Source organism: Nicotiana tomentosiformis, chromosome 12 (genome assembly GCF_000390325.3).
Source record: "Nicotiana tomentosiformis chromosome 12, ASM39032v3, whole genome shotgun sequence".
NCBI classification, from domain to species: Eukaryota; Viridiplantae; Streptophyta; class Magnoliopsida; order Solanales; family Solanaceae; genus Nicotiana; species Nicotiana tomentosiformis.
The window spans coordinates 58,960,011-58,974,952 of record NC_090823.1 but is presented as its reverse complement, the minus strand read 5'-3'; the positions used below and the strand labels follow the sequence as shown (position 1 = coordinate 58,974,952).

At 43.0% G+C, this 14,942-nt stretch overlaps 1 protein-coding gene across 1 annotated transcript; it reads left to right on the top strand.

Moving 5' to 3' along the window:
- Window positions 1-1,105: 1,105 nt before the first annotated feature.
- Window positions 1,106-5,291, top strand: LOC138902703 (uncharacterized). Its single transcript, XM_070190592.1, has 3 exons — window positions 1,106-1,537; window positions 4,095-4,182; window positions 4,858-5,291. The coding sequence occupies exons 1-3, from the start codon at window positions 1,106-1,108 to the stop codon at window positions 5,289-5,291; spliced, it is 954 nt and encodes a 317-aa protein (XP_070046693.1).
- The last annotated feature ends 9,651 nt before the right edge of the window (window positions 5,292-14,942 follow it).

Sequence of the window (14,942 nt, the reverse complement as noted above, 5' to 3'; positions counted from 1 at the left end):
TTTGAGGATGAAAGAAGAAGTAACCAAACAACTATAGGCGAATGTAGTGAGAGTCACTAATTATCCCACATGGTTGGCAACTATCGTATGGGTGCCAAAGAAGGATGGAAAAATTAGAATATGTGTGGATTATCGAGATCTTAACAAGGCCAGCCCAAAGGACTATTTCCCTTTACTAAATATTCATATCCTTATCGACAACTATGAAGCATGAGCTGCAGTCATTCGTGGATTGTTTCGCCGGGTATCATCAGATCCTGATGCATGAAGAAGATGCAGAGAAGACGACATTCACTATGCCTTGGGGAGTTTATTGCTACAAAGTCATGCCGTTTGGTCTCAGAAACAGTGGCGCTACTTACATGAAGGCCATGATAACCCTCTTTCATGACATGATTCATAAAGAAATCGAGGTATATGTGGACGACCTCATCATCAAGTCTAGAAAGAGTTCAGAACATTTGGACGACTTGAAAAAGTTTATTCGAACACTTGCGGAGGTATAGTTTGAAGTTGAACCCTGCAAAATGTGCATTCGGAGTCCCTGCTGGAAAATTACTAGGTTTCATCGTAAGCAGGAAAGGGATAGAACTGGATCCTTCAAAGAATAAAGCTATTTAAGAGTTGCCATCACCCAAGAGAAAGAAGGATGTGATGAGTTTCCTTGGTAGACTGAATTACATTAGCCAATTCATAGCCCAGTCCACAGTGATTTGTGAACCTATCTTCAAGTTGCTGAAGAAGGATGCTGCTACAAAATGGATAGAAGAGTGTTAGAAAGCCTTCAATAATATTAAGGAGTACTTGTCAAATCCACCAATGTTAGTTCCCCCCGAGCCCGAGAAACCATTGTTGTTATACCTGTCAGTCTTGGACAATGCATTTGGATGTGTATTGGGACAACACGATGAGACCGGAAGAAAGGAACAGGCTATCTATTACTTAAGCAAGAAGTTCACACCATGTGAGGCCAAATACACTCTGATAGAGCCCACTTGCTGCGCCTTGACTTGGATCCCCCCAGAAATTGGGGCATTACATGTCAGCATACACCACACATCTAATATCCCTACTCGACCCACTTAAGTACATATTCCAGAAGTCGATGCCTACAGGAAAACTGGCCAAATGGCAGATTCTTCTTAGCGAATTTGACATTGTGTACGTAACGCAGAAGGCCATCAAAGGACAAGACGTAACTGATCACCTTGCAGAAAATCTAGTAGACAAGGATTACGAACTGCTCACTACATACTTTTCGGACGAAGAAGTGTATTTCGCCGGAGAAGATATTGTAGAGTCATACCCAGGTTGGAGAATGTTCTTTGACGGAGCAACAAATTTTAAAGGAGTAGGAATCGGGGGATTCCTAATTTCAGAATCAGGACAGCATTACCCGGTATCAACAAAGATAAGGTTCCCTTGCACCAATAATATGGCCGAGTACGAAGCATGCATCCTTGGGATTAGGATGGCGGTTGACATGAACATCAAGGAGCATCTAGTCAGAGGAGATTCTGATCAAGGAGAATGGATTGTCTTGCCTCGACCTCGAGAAGCGCGATCGGTGCTCAACCGAGATACCCCGGTCGAGCAAGCCTGCACAATGTCATCTACCCGACTCACCCAAGAATAAAGAGAAGATACATTTCATTAATTAGACAATAGGAAGGTCACGCGAAAAACACCATTTCATTTCCATTGGCTACTCCATTTATAAGTCTCAAAATACATTACACATTCATAGTTGAAGTGGAACATGTGATACAAATACAACATTTTTAATTTGACTTTCCCAACATTGATATACAACTCATACCATGTCTACGGAGCCTCTAACATAAACCAAAGAGTGTTATGACTGTACCGGCGACAAGGCCCCGACTATACCTCAAAATGCTATATACAAAGGATAAAAGATACATGACCCAGAAATGAAGTGGGGCTCATCAAGTCAGTTGAGGAGAGGGTGTACTGCTATCACTGCTCAATGTTGCCCGCTATGGAACCACATGCATCCATTAAAGATGCAGCGCCCCCAGCAAAAGGGACGTTGGTACATATGGAATAGTACTAGTATGAAAACTAAACACCCCCTCAATAGAACGAGTAACAGTATAATGATAAAGAAACATGAAGTCAATGAGGGCCTCATCAATAATAAAGCACCAAGTTAGGAGAAAGAATAAATTTCAAGCAAGTTTTAATATTTTAAGTTGGGAAATCTTTAGTACCGATACACCATCATGCTTTTAGCATGGAGTCAGATCTTAGCCTGATCGGCTAAGCCGTCTCACCCGAGACGTCCACTCACAATACCACCATGTGTGTGGCATGGAGTCCGATCTCAGCCCGATCGGCTAAGCCGTCTCACCATAATGCCGTGTGGATCGATGTCACCTCATATTTCGCTAGTAATTATCTCATCCCATTTAAGAGAATTTATCTCAACACATCAATCTCATCCCATATTCTGGGAAAACTCTCATCACATCACACGGGGATTTAGCCCCTCACTCACTCCTACACCGGCACGTGTAATTTCGGGGTTAGGTCATTTCAACCTACCCTTCCTACTCCCAAAGCAATTATTATTTAAAGAATTTATAGCTCATTTCAATGTCTTTTACACTTCTCTTCATTTCATTGGCACTAGTGGCCTCTATTGTAATATCATTCTCGACACGTTGGCCGTGTTTCATATCTTATGCTCACTTCTTTTTTTTTCAGACACCATCAAGGATTATCAACAACAAGACATTTCTATTCAAGACTTTAAGTACATTTGTGAGCAAATAAGGGTCTTAGGCACAATGAGATTTCTTACACAATTCGACATGATAGCTTTCATTAGAATCACGTCTTGAAGTCATAAAAAGTTAACACATAGCCCATACTTAGATCACATTCCTTAAGAATAACACAATAAGATAAAAGCATTCGGAATAGTCAAAAATTTAATGATCAACTCGGGACTTACAAGAACATCGTGGGATTCAATTCTAAGAGAGAAGTTTAGCCAACATACCTCTCCTTGAGAGTCCTTAAATTAGTACAAAGTTCCGAAAATCTTAGCGACTTCGATCTATTTGGAAATATAATAAAATTGAACACAAATTAGGAAGGAGTTTATGGTTCTAGCTCATTTGAGCATTTTATCAAGCACTAGGTGTGCATTAAGGTTTCAAGGTCCTCCTATGGTAGATTCCTTCATCCCACTACCCAAAGTCTATCCAATTGAGCTCAACAGTCTTCCTACAAACCTTGATAGTACATGCATGCATAATGAACAACTCCCACACCCAAGAATTGTTTTTCTCATTACCTATTTTCAATTAAATCCCGAAATTGAGGGCTAAGGAGTAGAATCTTACCTCTAGAATGAAGACCTAGTGAGTTTTCCTGTTTAATCCCCCAAGACTTGAGCAAGAATTGATGAACGATTAGTTTAGGAACCCCCTCTCACTCTAGAGCACTTCCTCACTCTCAAAATATCATATTTTTACTTAACAAATGGTCCTTGACGTCTATGTATCGAAGTAGGGTTGGGTTATAAAAACAAGAAAATGGACCCTCCAAACATAGCTGTGTGATCACATAGTGGACTGCAAACAGATATGCGGTCCGCAAAATGGACCGCAAAAGTGATGTCAAGAACTGGGCTGTTCGGGTCAAGTCTACGGCAGGTCTGCGGTCCGCAGACCAGTTTTGCGATCGCGTATGCATCGCAGAACTCCCCTCTAGAAATCTTCATGCTGGATCTGCGATGGATTGTGCGGCCCGCAAAAGCATTATCCGATCTGCAGCCCGCAGAGTGATTTTGCAGTCACATAGTGGACCGCAGAAATGCCCTGCTTTGCAAAACATCTTCTTCATCTCCATAACGCACTGTTCAACCCGGGTTAAGTTACCTTGGCATCATGAAAACCCAAGTTCTAGGTGAAATATGCACTACCAAGAACGTCATGATCATTCCATACCTGCACTAAGTAAGGGAAATATGCAAGAAGTTCACAAAGATCGAGTTCAAGCACATTCATAGGATCCAGAACGAGTCTGCTGATGCTCTTGCAACCTTGTCATCCATGATCCAGCATCCAGATAAGAATTACATTGACCCTATCGAGATAGAGATCAGGGATCAACATGCGTACTGTTTTTATGGAGACGAAGAGCCAGACGGTAAGCCATAGTACTACAACATCAAAAGGTTCCTTGAATCAAGAGAATATCTATAGAATGCTACTAATAGTCAGAAGTGAGCACTCAGAAGGCTAGCAAATCACTTTTTCCTCAACGGAGAAGTCTTATATAGGAGGACCCCAGACTTGGGTCTGTTAAGATGTGTAGATGCCGCTGAAGCAACCATATTGCTAGAAGAAATACATGAAGGAACTTGTGGACCCCACATGAACGGCTTCACCTTAGCCAAGAAGATTTTAAGAGTCGGGTACTTTTGGATGACCATGGAAAGTGATAGTATCCGCTATGTGCAGAAGTGTCACCAGTGCCGGATCCACGGGGATTTCATCCGGGTTTCGCCTAATGAGTTGAATGTAATGGGTTCGCCTTGGCCGTTTGCCTCTTGGGGCATGGACGTAATCGGACCTATAGAGCCCGCTGCATCAAATGTGTACCGTTTTATCTTGGTAGAAATTGATTACTTCACCAAATTGGTCGAAGCTTCTACATATAAGGTCGTCACAAAGAAAGTAGTGGCAGATTTCATCTGTAACAACATAGTTTGCCGGTTTGGGATACCCGAGTCAATCATCACTGACAACATAACCAATCTCAACAGTGATCTCATGAGGTAAATTTGCGAGAAATTCTGAATTCTCCACTGTAACTCTACAGCCTACAGACTGCAAATGAATGGAGTAGTTGAAGCAGCCAACAAAAACATCAAAAGGATTCTGCGAAAGATAGTGGACAATCATAGGCAATGGCACGAGAAATTATCCTTTGCCTTACTAAGCTATCACACCACCATGAGGATATACACTGGGGCAACGCCATACATGTTGGTATATGGCACTGAACCTATGATACTCGCAAAGCTCGAGATACCATCTTTAAGAGTCATTCAAGAAGCCAAGTTAGACGATGCAAAGTGGATACAGGTCAGGCAGGAGCAACTTATGCTTATTGACGAGAAAAGAATAGATGCAGTATGCCATGGTCAGTTGTATCAAAATAGGATGGCCAATGCATTCAACCAAAGGGTAAATCCTCGCCAAATTATACCGGGGTACTTGGTTTTGAAAAACATATTCCCTCATCAAGAATAAGCCAAAGGAAAGTTTGCGCCGAATTGGCAAGGTCCTTACGTGGTCCACCAAGTGTTGTCGAGAGGAGCTCTGATCTTGGCAGAAATGGACGAAAGAGTCAGCACGAAGCACATCAACTCTGACACGATCTAGAGATACTACATTTGACGACAATAGAGTTAGGTTTTCGTTGTAACAAAACTACGCTGACCTGAATTCCCACTGAGGGATACGTAGACAACCCACGTAGGGTCCGATTTTTCTCTCCCTCCCCTTATTTTATAATAGAAAATCCAAATACCATTTTGTATGTACTCGGAACTACGCCATAACTTGATTTTTTTTGGAAGGAATACGTAGGCAATCCTCATCGAATTCAGTCATCTTTTGTAATTGAACTACGTTTTGGCCTGATTCCATTTGGATATGTAGGCAGTCTGAGCCAGACTCGGCCACTTCATTTTCTATCTCATCATTTTGCATCTATTGTAATCGAACTACTTATTGACCTGATTCCATTTTGATACGTAGGCTGCCTGAGTCAGGCTCGGTCATCATCATCATCATATTTCTCTACAATAATCAACACATAAGCTACCTTAGCATCATGAAAACTAGCGTTCTAGGTGAAATTTTTACGGAGCCTTACATCCTCCCCCGCTTAAGATCATTCGTCCTCGAATAAGGGTCAAAATCCGCCATTAGTATCCAATGTGCCTCAGCTGCTATTTCACACACCAGCAGTTCCAAATTTTTGACTAACTCCCTATATTTCCAAAATAATCGGCAGAGTTTCCCCTGTAACTAGGCCTATCCACCTATCAGAGAATCCCAGAAACCAATCCTAAGAACATATACATATTCCAACGACACAACATAACATGAAATTAACACCAACCGTGGCCTCATAGACAATATATTATCAGAAAGGAACACCCTTAGCATAAACTGTACAAGTGATACATAATGATAATTCATTGGGGAAAACTTCATAGAAACGATTACATAGCTATTCAAACAAATGAGGGTATTTCTTCTTCATTTCTTCCTCAGTCTCCCAGGTGGCCTCTCCAACCTGTTGGTTTCGCCATAGCACTTTCACGGAGGCAATCTCTTTATTTCTCAACTTTCGGACTTGCCTATCAATAATGGAATTTATTCATAAGTCTCAACCGGAACAATAAGCGATGGGTCTCCAACCACCCTCTTCAACATGGATATATGAAACACCGGGTGCACTAAAGACATTTCTGGAGGTAGTTCCAGCCTGTAAGCCACTTGACCAATCCTATGAATGATTTTGTACGGTCCGACATACCTCGAACTCAATTTCCCTTTCATACCAAACCGCATTATACCCTTCATAGGGGAAACCTTCAAGAATATCCAATCATCGTCTTTAAACTCCAAATCCCTACGACGAACATCCAAATAGGACTTCTGATGGCTCTGAGAAGTTTTCAACTGCTCCTTAATGATCTTAACCTTATCCATAGCCCAATTCACGAGGTCTGCTCCTATAAACTCTGCTTCCCCAATCTCGAACCATCAAATGGGAGATATATATCTCCTACCATATAAAGCCTCGAACTGTGCCATCTGAATGCTAGTGTGATAACTATTGTTGTAGGCAAATTCTATGAGTCACAAGTGATCATCCCAGCTACCGTTGAAGTCAAGAACACAAGCGCGCAACATATCCTCAAGCATCTGAATAGTTCGCTCTGCTTGCCCGTTAGTCTGCGGGTGAACGGCTGTACTAAGATTCACTTGAGTACCCAAACCTTGCTGAAATTTCTTCCAAAAATTAGCTGTGAACTGTGCCCCGATAAAAAATGATGGAAACTAGAGTACCATGTAACCTGACTATTTCCTTGATATACAACTGAGCATACTGTTCCGCCGGGTCGGTAGCCTTAACATGTAAGAAGTGCGCTAATTTCGTGAGTCAATCCAAAATCACCCAAATCGAGTCGAACTTTTGAGGAGTGCGAGGTAGTCCTACCATAAAGTCCATATTGATCATATCCTATTTCCACATCGGAATTTCTATGTTCTGTGCCAACCCACCGGGCCTTTGATGTTCGGCCTTCACTTGTTGACAATTTGGACATCTTTCCATAAAGTTTGCTACCTCCCTCTTCATGTCATTCCACCATTAGACTTCCTTAAGATCATGGTACATCTTCGTAGAGCATGGGTGCACGGAATACATGGAAGTGTGAGCCTCGGTCATGATTCTTTCCCGTAGACCATCCATATTTGGAACACATAGTCGCCCTTGGTACCTTAGTGTACAATCATCCATGCCAAGAGAAAAAGCCATGGTCTTATGTTTATGAATTCCTTCCTTCAACTGTACTAACAATGGATCGTTGTATTGCTTCTCCTTGACCTCCACAACAAGCAATGATTCAGCCCTATTTTGCAAAATCACCCCTCCTTCACCAAAGTCCGCAAGACGAACTCCCAAACTAGCCAACCGATGAACCTCCTTGGCCAACTACCTTTGATATGCCTCCAAGTGAGCCAAACTGCCTATAGATTTTTGGCTAAGAGCATCTGCCACAACATTAGCCTTCCTCAGATGATATAGGATATCGATGTCATAATCTTTGAGTAACTCAAGCCATCTTCTCTACCTCAGATTCAATTCTTTCTGTTTGAAAATATATTGAAGGCTCTTATGGTCCATGAATATATCCACATGGACCCCATACAAATAATGACGCCAAATCTTCAATGCAAATACCACCGCTGCAAGTTCTAAGTCATGTGTTGGATAGTTCCTCTCATGATTCTTGAGTTGCCTAGAAGCATAAGTGATCACCTTTCCATGTTGCATCAATACACACCCTAGTCTGATTCTCGAAGCATCACAATATACCACAAACCCAGATGTACCCTCTAGTAGGGTCAACACCGGTGCCGTAGTTAATCTTGATTTCAATGCTTGGAAGCTCCTTTCACAAGCATCTGACCATTGGAACTTAACTGCCTTCTGCGTCAATTTAGTCAACAGAGATGCAAGAGTAGAGAACCCCTCCACAAACTTTCTATAATACCCATCTAAGCCCAGGAAATTGTGAATCTCTGTTGGAGTTGTAGCCTCGGCCAATTCTTCACAGCTGCAATCTTCTGCGGGTCAACTTTAATTCCTTCTCTGGAGACGACATGACCCAAGAATGTGACAGATTCAAGCCAAAATTCACACTTCGAAAAATTTGCATACAACTTGTGCTGATATAGAGTCTGCAAAACTGCCCTGAGATGATCGGCATGGTCCTCTTGACTTCGTGAATATACAAGGATGTCGTCAATGAACACTATCACAAAGGAGCTGAAAAAAGGCTTGAAGACTCAATTCATAAGATCCATGAAAGCTGTCGGGGCATTTGTTAGCCCAAAATACATTACCATAAATTCAAAGTGCCCATACCGGGTTCTTAAAGCTGTATTCAGAATATCCTGCTCCCTGATTTTCAATTGGTGATACCCGAATCTCAAATAAATTTTGGAGAAATACTTAACACCCTGCAATTGATCAAACAAGTCATTTATCCATGGCATTGGGTACTTATTCTTGATCGTGAACTTGTTGAGTTGCCGATAGTCAATACATATTCTTAGTGACCCATCTTTCTTCCTTACAAAAAGAACCGGTGTGCCCCAAGGCGACACACTTGACCAGATGAAACCATTCTCGAGCAAATCCTTCAATTGTTCCTTTAGTTCCTTCAATACTGCCGGTGCCATTTGTAGGGTGGAAAAGATATAGGTTATGTGCCTGGCATCACATCAATCCCAAAATCAATCTCCCTTTCTGGTGGGATCCCAGGGAGCTCATCTGGAAAGACTTCCGGAAATTCATTCACAACAGGCACAGACTCAAGTGTAGGTGCCTCAGCATTGGTGTCTGTAACACGGACCATATGTAAATGCACCCCTTGTTGATCATCTTGGTAGCCTTAAGGTAGGAAATAAACCTACCCTTCAACACCACCCCATCCCCCTTCCAATCAATAACTGGCTCATTTGGGAATTCAAACCTAACTGTCCTAGTTCCGCAATCAAGCTTGGCAAAACATGAATAAAGCTAGTCCATCCCCATTATTACATCAAAATCACCCATCCCCAACTCAATAATATCGGCCATGGTGTCCCGACCACTCACCATGACAACACAATCCCTATAAACCTGCACGGCCACAATAGACTCACCAGTCGGAGTAGATACAAAGAACGGCTCATGAAGTTGTTTCGGTTCTATCCCAAATTCTATAGCAACATAAGGAGTGACATAGGACAAAGTGGAACCAGGATCAATAAGAGCATATACATCATGAGATTGTACAGTCAATATACATATGACAACATCTGGAGAAGTCTCTGAACTATAGCGACCCGTCATAGCATAGAAACGATTGGTTTCTCCCAAACTCTGTGCACCACCCCTAGATGCACCACGCTCTACGGGTGTTGGAATGCCTCGAATTGGAGGAGGTGCTGCGGAGGTAGTAGTTGCAGAACTGGCTGGATGTGTTGCTCCCCTGCCCATGCTCTGGTAGGACGAACGACAATCCCTCTGAATGTGACCCCTCATACCAAAACCGTGGCATATGATCTGGTCTATAAAGCAAGCCCCAAAGTGCATCTTCCTACACCTAGGGCATGGGGCCTCTACTGCTGGAATTTCCCTCCAGGCCGACCCTGCTGGTAGGATCCCCTGTTGCCCTAGATGGGCCTGAAATGGCTCCACTACTGCTGACTGGGCCCTGATGGCCGTGCACTGACTGAAGACTGAGCAAAGGACTGGGATGGCCCTGACGACCCTCCCCTAAACGCTGACCTGCCACCACCACCCCCAAAAGTACCACTAAAGTTGCCCGCTGACCGGGCCTTGTTGCTACCCTCTCGCTCCATTCTATTCTTTAATTTATGGGTCTATGTGGCTTGAGCAAATGCTACCATCTTACCATAGTTCATATTAGAATTCAAGGCAGCTATAGCGGCCTCATTAATAACCAAGGGGCTATGGCCCTGCACAAACCGGCGCACTCTAGCCTCCATAGTGGGCAACATGTAGATGGCATACTTGGACAGGCACACGAACCTCATATGATACTCCCACACACTCATGATACCTTGTTTTAGACTCTCAAACTCGGCGGCATGGGCTGCCTTAGTCTCGACAGGCAAGAAATGGTCGATAAAGGCATCGGCAAACTCACTCCACCTCGCTGGAGGGCTCCCCTTCAACCGGGACTCCTCCCATACCTCGAACCAAGAATAGGCCACCTCTTTAAGGCGGTAGGAGGCCAACTCCACTCCCTCCGTCTCAGTGGCACGCATGACTTAGAGAGTCTTGTGCATCTCATCAATAAAGTCCTGGGGGTCCTCCTCGGGATTAGTACACGTGAACACTGGAGGATCCAACTGAAGTAGGAATTGGTGCAGTCTGAGTAGGAGTAGTAGAATCAGGCAGTGTAGTAGCTAGGGGAATATCCTCACCCCTCGGGTGCTTAACCGCATCATTAGGTATAGAATCGACTGCTATTCCTTCGGTGGCATTGGTTCCTTGGCCAGTTTTTGCTTTCTTCCTAGGCGCCTGTACTAAAAATTAGAGCAAACCACAAGTTAAAGGAGGAACAGTCTTGTAATCAGCTTTATCGCACGATCTAGAACATCAAAGAAGAGTATTATTCCTAATGCCCAAGTAGCCTCCTAATTATAGATGCGGTTGACAACACACCGATAAGAAGGACTCTACTAGACACGGCTCCGAGACGTCCTAGGACACTTTAAAACCTTAGGCTCTGATACCAAGTTTGTCACGCCCCGACCTCGGGGGGCGGCACTCAACCGAGATACCCCGATCGAGCAAGCCTGCACAATGTCACCTACCCGACTCACCCAAGAATAAAGAGAAGATACATTTCATTAATTAGACAATAAGAAGGTCACACGAAAAACACCATTTCATTTCCATTGGTTACTCCATTTATAAGTCTCAAAATACATTACACATTCATAGTTGAAGTGGAACATGTGATACAAATACAACATTCTTAGTTTAACTTTCCTAACACCGATATACAACCCACACCATGTCTACGGAGCCTCTAACATAAACCAAAGAGTGTTATGACAGTGCCGGTGACAAGGCCTCGACTATACCTCAAAATACTATGTACAAAGGACAAAAGATACTTGCTATCACTGCTCAATGCTTCCTGCTGTAGAACCACCTGCATCCATTAAAGATGCAGCGCCCCCGACAAAAGGGACGTTAGGTCATATGGAATAGTACTAGTATGAAAACTAAACACCCCATCAATATAACGAGTAACAGTACAATGATAAAGAAATATGAAGTCAATGAGGGCCTCATCAATATTAAAGCACCAAGTTAGGAGAAAGAATAAATTTCAAGCAAGTTTCAATATTTTAAATTGGGAGATCTTTAGTACCGATACACCACCATGCTTTTAGCATGGAGTCTAATCTCCGCCCGATCGGCAAAGCCGTCTCACCCTAGACGTCCAATCACAATACCACTATGTGCGCGGCATGACGTCCGATCTCAGCCCCATCAGCGAAGCCGTCTTACCACAATGTCGTGTGGGTCGACGTCACCTCACATTCTGCTAGCAATCATCCCATCCCATTTAAGGGGATTTATCTCAACACATCAATCTCATCCCATATTCGGGGAAAACTCTCACCGCTTCACACGGGGATTTTACCCCTCACTCACTCCTACACCGGTACGTGTAGTTTCGGGGTTAGGTTATTTCAACCTACCCTTCCTCGGTGACTAAACGATACTCCCAAAGCATTTATTATTTAAAGAATTTATAGCTCATTTCAATGTCTTTTACACTTCTCTTCATTTCATTGGCACTAGTGGCCTCTATTGTAATATCATTCTCGACACGTTGGCTATGTTTCATATCTCATGCTCACTTCTTTTGCTTTCAAACACCATCAAGGATTATCAACAACAAGGCATTTCTATTCAAGACTTTAAGTACACATGTGAGCAAATAAGAGTCTTAGGCACAATGAGAGCCCATACTTAGATCACATTCCCTAAGAATAACACAATAAGATAAAAGCATTCAGAATAGTCAAAATTATAATGATCAACTCGGGGCTTACAAGAATATTGTGGGATTCAATTCTAAAAGAGAAGTTTAGCCAACATACCTTGCCTTGAGCGTCCTTAAATTACTACAATGTTCCGGAAATCTTAGCTACTTAGATCTATTTGGAAATATAACAAAATTGAACACAAATTAGGAAGGAGTTCATGGTTCTAGCTCATTTGAGTATTTTATCAAGCACTAGATGTGCATTAAGGTTTCAAGGTCCTCCTATGGTGGATTCCTTCATCCCACTACCCAAAGTCTACCCAGTTGAGCTCAACAATCTTCCCACAAACCTTAATAGTACATGCATGCATAATGAACAACTCTCACACACAAGAATTGGTTTTCTCATTACCTATTTTCAGTTAAATCCCGAAATTGAGGGCTAGGGAGTAGAATCTTACCTCTAGGATGAATACCTAGTGAGTTTTCCTTGTTAATCCTCCAAGCCTTGAGCAAGAATTGTTGAACGATTAGTTTAGGAACCCCCTTTTACTCTAGAGCACTTCCTTACTCTCAAAATATTATATTTTTACTTAACAAATGGTCCTTAGCGTCTATGTATCGAAGTAGGGTCGGGTTAAAAAACCAGAAAATGGACCCTCCGAACACAGCTCTTCGGTCGTAGAGTGGACCGTAGAACGGATATGCGGTCTGCAAAATGGGCCGCAGAAGTGATGTCAAGAACTAGGCTGTTCGGGTCATGTCTACGACAGGTCTACGGTCTATAGACCAGTTCTGCGGTCACATAATGCGCCGCAGAACTCCCCTCCGGAAATCTTCATGCTGGATCTGCGATGGATTGTGCGGCCCGCAAAAGCATTATGCGTCGCATATTGGACCGCAAAACGGCCCTCCAAAATTGGCCATTTTTCTGTTGCACTTTGCGGCCGATCTGCGGCCCGCAGGGTAATTCTGCGGTCGCATATTGGACCACAGAAATGCCCTGCTCTGCCAAAATTTTTCTTCAACACCTCAACGCATTGTTCAACCCAAAAATTCTACAATCATAAACACATAAGCTACCTTGGCATCATGAAAACCCGGGTTCTAGGTGAAATTTTTACGGGGCCTTACATGGACTACCAAAAATGTCAAGATCCGTCCATACATGCACTATGTAAGGGAACTATGCAAGAAGTTCACAAAGATCGAGTTCAAGCACATTCCCAGGATCCAAAACAAGTTTGCTGATGCTCTCGCAACCTTGCCATCCATAATCCAGCATCCAGATAAGAATTACATCGACCCTATCGAGATAGAGATCAGGGATCAACATACGTACTATTTTTATGTAGACGAAGAGCTAGACGGTAAGCCATGGTACTACGACATCAAAAGGTTCCTTGAATCAAGAGAATATATAGAGAATGCTACTAATAGTCAGAAGTGAGCACTAAGAAGGCTGGCAAATCACTTTTTCCTCAACGGGGAAGTCCTATATAGGAGGACCCCAGACTTGGGTCTGTTAAGATGTGTAGATGTTGTTGAAGCAACTAGATTGCTAGAAGAAATACATGCAGGAATGTGCAGACCCCTCATGAATGATTTCACCTTAGCCAAGAAGATTTTAAGAGCCGGATACTTTTAGATGACCATGGAAAGTGATAGTATCCGGTATGTGCAGAAGTGTCACCAATGCCAGATCCACGGGGATTTCTTCCGGGTTTCGCCTAATGAGTTGAATATAATGGGTTCGCCTTGGCCGTTTGCCTCTTGGGGCATGGACGTAATCAAACCTATAGAGCCCGCTACATCAAATGGGCACAATTTTATCTTGGTAGCAATTGATTACTTCACCAAATGGGTCGAAGCTTCTACATATAAGGCCGTCACAAAGAAAGTAGTGGCAGATTCATCAGTAACAACATAGTTTGTCAGTTTGGGATACTCGAGTCAATCATCACTAACAACGCAACCAATCTCAATAGTGATCTCATGAGGGAAATTTGCGAGAAGTTCTGAATTCTCCACTGTAACTCTACAGCCTACAGACCGCAAATGAATGGAGCAGTTGAAGTAGCCAACAGAAACATCAAAAGGATTCTGTGAAAGATAGTGGATAATCATAGGTAATGGCACGAGAAATTATCCTTTGCCTTACTAGGCTATCGCACCACCATGAGGACATCCACTGGGGCAACGCCATACATGTTGGTATGTGGCATTGAAGGTGTGTTACCCGCTGAGGTCGGGACACCATCTTTAAGAGTCATTCAAGAATCCAAATTAGACGACGCAGAGTAGATACGGGTCAGGCAGGAGAAACTCATGCTTATTGACGAGAAGAGAATAGATGCAGTATGCCATGGTCAGCTGTATCAAAACAGGATGGCCAATTCATTAAACAAAAGGGTGAAGCCTCACCAATTTATACCGGGGTAGTTGGTTTTAAAGAAAATATTCCCTCATCAAGAAGAAGCCAAAGGAAAGTTTGCACCGAATTAGCAAGGTCCTTACGTGGTCCACCGAGTGTTGTCGAGAGGAGCTCTGATCTTGGCAGAAATGGACGAAAGAGTCA

Coding starts and splice junctions, on each gene's coding strand:
- LOC138902703 (XM_070190592.1), top strand. CDS start 1,106: ATGCCTACAGGAAAACTGGCCAAATGGCAGATTCTTCTTAGCGAATTT. Junction 1,538..4,094: donor CTGATCAAGGAGAATGGATT/GTCTTGCCTCGA, acceptor TCCATGATCCAG/CATCCAGATAAGAATTACAT. Junction 4,183..4,857: donor TGGAGACGAAGAGCCAGACG/GTAAGCCATAGT, acceptor GTAACTCTACAG/CCTACAGACTGCAAATGAAT.